This window comes from Sinocyclocheilus grahami, unplaced genomic scaffold, assembly GCF_001515645.1.
Source record: "Sinocyclocheilus grahami isolate Dianchi unplaced genomic scaffold, SAMN03320097.WGS_v1.1 scaffold2513.1, whole genome shotgun sequence".
NCBI classification, from domain to species: Eukaryota; Metazoa; Chordata; class Actinopteri; order Cypriniformes; family Cyprinidae; genus Sinocyclocheilus; species Sinocyclocheilus grahami.
The window spans coordinates 42,668-48,736 of record NW_015507692.1 but is presented as its reverse complement, the minus strand read 5'-3'; the positions used below and the strand labels follow the sequence as shown (position 1 = coordinate 48,736).

The 6,069-nt window shown below is 40.2% G+C and overlaps 1 protein-coding gene across 1 annotated transcript in view; it reads right to left on the bottom strand.

Annotated features, from left to right (window-relative positions):
• Positions 1-1,734: 1,734 nt before the first annotated feature.
• LOC107575215 (NACHT, LRR and PYD domains-containing protein 3-like) overlaps positions 1,735-6,069 on the bottom strand; it is a 45,463-nt gene continuing 41,128 nt past the window's right edge. Inside the window, exons 10-11 of the mRNA XM_016261623.1 lie at positions 2,678-2,851; positions 1,735-1,912 (exon numbers count right to left, since the gene is read on the bottom strand). Of these exons, the coding sequence (XP_016117109.1) occupies positions 1,735-1,912; positions 2,678-2,851 (352 nt within the window). The remainder of the gene's footprint in view (positions 1,913-2,677; positions 2,852-6,069) is intronic.

The window sequence follows — 6,069 nt, the reverse complement described above, 5'->3', positions numbered from 1 at the left end:
TCCTTTTGTCAAGACTTGGGGTATTTAAAGGGATTTGGAAAACCAATCTGTATTCAGAACTTCCCACACAATTGCTGTGTGTCTCTCTCTGTTTGCCAGGTATGCTGACTCTTTGAAATTGTTTTTTTACTATGCTTTAAATTGTGTTTTGTATTTTCTGTTGATCAAATTGATGTTTAATCCTTCCTGGCAAAATAAATGTAACATTTTCATTTAATCTGGATTCTCCTGAATTAATTATGACCAGGAAATCATAGAATGCTAATGCTACCGTAAATCTGTGTCCAGGATATTACAAACTGGAGGTGCGTGAATGAAAGGATCAGTAGGCCCTTCATCCGATTTCTGTCTATCACTGACTTAGCAAGATGTATAGAAGTGGCTAAATCAAGTACGCTTTTTGTACGAGTGAGCAGTAGGCAACCGACAAAAAGGTATTAGCTAACTTATTACACCCTCTGACTAAGATCAGACTGGCTAGTTTGCGTCCATGAGTTTACCGCAAACCCGGGGTGCGTATCTCTGAGCGGCATTGGGTCCTTGATGAACGAATAATTTAAAGTGTGGGATACCCAGAAAAATCAAATATCTAAATTAAAATACAACTAATCTTAGGATCAGCTATTAAAGCAGGAATACTGTAAATTTGAAGAGTCATTTAAAGTTGGAGTCAGATTAAATTATAAACGGAGTCAGAATTAAAATTAGAAACCAAATTTTAATAAATAAAGGTGATTGTTACAGAAGCGCCAGAAAAGACGTACACGCAGAATAACTTCAACCAGGCTGTTGGACATCCTTCCTTGGGCCAACGGGTGGAGCTTACAGAAATAAGCGCAGTTAGAATAGCTAAATATGTGGGAGAGCGTTGATATTGTAAGACTATTGTATTGCAATAGGTAGCACTTTAATATTAACCTTGAATCAAGACTAGTTCGCAGATAATTAATCATTGAAATGGTTTAATAACAATATTTTGTTATGGTTACACTTGAATTGGTTACAAAATAGATGAAGGATAGTAAAACATGAACAATTAATTGTACCCAGCATGTATGTAAATATTACCTGAGAGAGAGAGAGAGAGAGAGAGAGAGAGGGCAGAGCCCCAAGAAGAGAGAGGCAGCAAAGGAAAAAAGCAAAGCAAAAGAAGTAGCAAAGGAAAGAGAAAGAGCAACAGTTGCAATCTTCTTTTATCCCTTCCTTGACCATGTGACTAAAAACCAAATGTGAGACATTCAAACTGACCAATCAGCAGATTACAACTTCACACACTGGGCAAAATTTGTGACAATTAGCAGACCTCCGATGTATACACATGTTGGCCTACAGGCCTTGATCGATATCAGGTAAAGCTCTTTTTGCATTCAGATTCTGATTCTGCATCCAAACCACCATAAATGATGACCCTTGACCCTTATCCATAATTTTTGTTCTCTTTCTGTCACAGTTTTATGACAATTAAAGTAATTATAAATAGTTACCATCTTTCCATTAAAATTGACATTGTCTCAAAATATTTTATTTCATAATTTCAGATATAAAAAACAATGACTATACAATGCGTGCATAATTATTATTTTAAATAAATATATATATATATAAAAAATAAACATCAAGATACTAAACTATAAACCGAATCAAACTCTTATTAAACATGTTAGTCACAACTACCAAGAAAGTAACCTAAGAAGAAGAAACTATATTAACTTTAACATTTTTAATCTTCACTACTCACTCAAGTGTCTTCAGTTTATAATGTGGATCATCCTTCAGATCAGAGAGCAGCTTCACTCCTGACGCTCCTAATTTATTTCCAGACAGACTCAGGTCTCTCAGGTGTGAGGGGTTTGATCTCAGAGCTGAAGCCAGAGCAGCACAACCTTCATCTGTGACTCCACACTTACTCAACCTGTAGAGAACAATGACACTCTTCAGTCTCTCAGTTCAGGATCTACAGCTCAGATCAGCAGCAACGTCACGATTAACAGATCCAGTCTAAGGTTCAGACCCGCTTCTGATTGACAGTTCATTTCAATATCATAAAAAAGTATGTTTTTTTTTTCTTTACATGAAAACCCTAAAATCTTCAACACATCTGTATGATGTGAAAACATACTGAAACAAGGAAACATATTTCCTACATAGCTGAGTGTGAGCCTTTATCAAATCACTTTTCTTGTGAATATTAATGAGCCTTCTCCTGTCCTCATATTTTGTTTGAAAAATTATTTTTTTCCCCAGAGGCAGACAGTAGTGAAGTGTTTTTACTTTACTTAAGTAAATTTAAAAATTATCTGTAGTTTATCAGAGTGATTTAAATATGGTTGCCACTCCAGAAAATTAGCAATGTGTAATAAGTAGCAATAAAAACAATAAGAACTTTTACGTAATACCTAATACTAATGTATCTAATGTACTAATACCTAAATTAAATATGACTTTATTATGAACTAATGATGTGTTCAGGTATGTACTAATCAAAACTAATCCATCAAAACATTAACTAACAAACATGTACTAAAGGTTCATCTCTGTTTACACTTGGGACATTTTCTGACGTGGATAAAACTCTACAGATGATTCTACATCCTTGTCAGAACTACAACTATAAACTATTTGTACATATTTATTTGTGAGTACCAGTGTGTGTGTTTGATCCAGAGAGATGATTTACCAGAGTTTCTCCAGTTTACAGCGAGGATCCTTCAGTAGATCAGAGAGCCGCTTCACTCCTGACGCTCTTAGTTTATTTCTAGACAGACTCAGATCTCTCAGGTGTGAGGGGTTTGATCTCAGAGCTGAAGCCAGAGCAGCACAACCTTCCTCTGTGACTCCACAATCCCTCAACCTGTAGAGAACAATGACACTCTTCAGTCTCTCAGTTCAGGATCTACAGCTCAGATCAGCAGCAACTTCATGAGTAACAGATCCAGTCTAAAGCCTTGGCAACTTTCATGTATCTTTTATGTTAAAGACAAAAAAAATAATTAAAATAAAGATACTATAAATGCTAAAATAATTAATCATGTATTATATAAACAAGAAACTATAAACTGTATATAGTACAGTTGATAATTTTACTGGGAAAACACCATATGCACAAGAAAAATGGTCTTTGTAAATAAGTGAGTATAAACCAGGATTTAGGTGCTGAAACATGATAGTGTCAGTTATTGTTAGTCAGATGCACTGAATTGTGATTGTGTCTCAGATGCAATCAACTGAAACTGTGGTCCTGTTTACACTTCACATTTAAATGCATTCAAACTTTATTATTATTATTAAAACACACAGACTACGAATGATATCTCATCCATTCACTTCATTCCCCGCTCACTCGTAAGTAGACTCATTTATTCAATCATATTCGAGCATCACACTCGCGCTCCTGCTAAAGTGATGTAGAGTGATGAAATAAGAGAACTGGGTCTATATGAAATCAGAACACAAGGCTCACAGAAGATCTGTGTCTGTAAATGTGGGAACTAAATGGTCATACAGTGAGAATAATAAAGGAACAGCGTTCTTCAGGAAGTTCCTGGTAAATCTCGTTTGTCCACATGGATGTCCAGTGGAAGGTCTATCTATTGTTTGTAACTCATTTATCTTCAGCATTAATATTCACATGCCTTGGTTAGCTATGCTTTCTCCTGCACAGCACTGTTGTGACTTGCTGACTGCGTGTGCATTTATAGTCTTACTATCGTACTATTCTCTGAAATTACATTTAGTAGTGGTTTGGTGAATCATATAGTCAACATTTAATTACAAATTTTCTATTCAGGATAATTAATTAAATGAGGATGCTTAATTAATGTTTAATTAAAAGACGACTCTGTTACAACTCAAGACAAGGACTACAGTAAGAAGTATGCAGCTGTCATGAATTGTGTCCATAGACTTCCATCCGACTGCCACAAGTGGTCGCCTCTTCATCATATTGACTCTCACACTACACAGACTGTTACATGTCACTCCGGACTACATTTCCCATCATCCATTGCACTGATTGCACACAGCTGTAACCAATCACACGCTCACCTGAAAGCTATTACACACATTATATAACACCCACTCAGATCCTGTTCAAGTGGCCGAGTATTGTTCTGCATTTATCCCTCTCCCAGTGTTAGCTGCTTCACCGAGCCATTCCATGTTTCAGTTTAGTTTCTAGTATTGTTCTGCGTTTATCACTCACCTAGCGATAGCTGCTTCACGGAGCCTAGTTACTAGTCTAGACTAGTAATTTTGTGTTGCCTTGTTTCCTTATTCCTGCCTGTGTATCTTGGATTAACCCTTGTCTCGCCGCTCGGACTCTGTTTGTACCTCATCTGGACTATTGCTCATGTTTCTGGATTATCTTTCTTGTCAAGCCCTCTGGATTCTGTTCGCCGATCGATGACCTACGCCAGCCCTAGAAATACTCTGTCTTGTCTTATACATATCTGTTTGCTGATGCTCCACCCTGCTTGTCTATGAATAAAGCTTTGCTTATGGATCTGCACGTCTCACGTCTCGTTCGCCCCATAACAGAAGCTCAGAAGTCACTTCCTGTTTGTTGCTGCTGTGTGTTTTGTCGTTTAATTTTTTATCTTAAAATCAATTGTATACACCATCATTTTCGTTTCTATAACGTGCGAATATATCCCGTAATATAATATAATATAAATCTACAACAAAAACAATCAGAGCACATTATCACTAGTTCTTTTTTGATTTCCCGAGTCTGCTATTAGCTTATAGCCCGCTAGCATGGTTGCCGCTAATCTCGCTTACATTATTAATACTCTATTCACACACATTACCATTGTTTTACTCACGGTTACTTGCTTTAATGGCGGATGTGTGTCTACCTTTTGAGTGCAGGTGAGGACACATTGAATGCAGCTCGAGCTGGAGGCCATGGAGAAGCAGATCCGCAACCTGGTGGAGAGGCAGACCCAGCTGAGAGAGCGGAGAGCCGCGCTGGAAACATCCCAGGCTGACGCTCACATATCTGATGCAAGTATACAGCGCACTGCTAACTCTCCCACCACCTCTACCCCATGTGTTTCTCTGCACAGGACCGGTGCACCCAGGACGCGATCTTCTCAGATGTCCTTCACTCGGCGCCGGGACACCACGGACCCTGGGTGCACCCGCCACGGAAGACGCGAGCCAGGCCCCGGGCGACGACCTCGCTGCCTCCGGTCTTCGAGATCTCCACCTGGAACCGCTTTGCTCCACTCCGCGAGACGGAACGCGACGCTGTGATCATCGGAGACTCCATCGTCCAGCACGCGCCGGGACACCACGGACCCTGGGTGCACCCGCCACGGAAGACGCGAGCCAGGCCCCGGGCGAACCGCTTCGCTCCCCTCCGCGAGACGGAACGCGACGCTGTGATCATCGGAGACTCCATCGTCCAGCACGTCCGTGCTATGTTAGCTGAAGGTAAAGTGCACACTCACTGCTTCCCTGGTGCTCATGTTCTCAATGTTTCTGCGCAGATATCCGCGATCCTGAAGGGCGACGAGAGCACCGGAGTGGTCGTGCTTCACGCGGGAGTTAACGACACCAAGCTGCGGCAGACGGAGACACTGAAGAGGGACTTCAGGGGCCCCATTGAGACGGTGCGCCGCACATCGCCCGTGACGAAGATCATCGTGTCAGGACCTCTTCCCACGTATCGACGTGGACACGAAAGGTTTGGTAGACTTTTTGCTTTAAATGAATGGTTATTGTCATGGTGTAAAGAACAGAAACTGCTCTTTGTTAATAATTGGAATCTTTTCTGGGAGCGTCCTAGGCTTTTTCGTGCTGATGGCCTGCACCCTAGCAGAGTCGGAGCGGAACTCCAGTCGGACAACATCTCCAGGACGCTGCGCTCCATGTGACTAGTAAGTCAAATCTCAAATAACTGCCATGATGACTTGTGTTCTACCCGCTTAAATGATAGAAGTACTTGTGCTGTCCAATCTATAAAGACTGTGTCTGTTCCCCGAATAGGGAGGTCAAAAAATAAATTTAATGCAGGATCTAGAAAAAAAAATCTCATCGTGATTAAACCAGAAAAATTTTAAATTA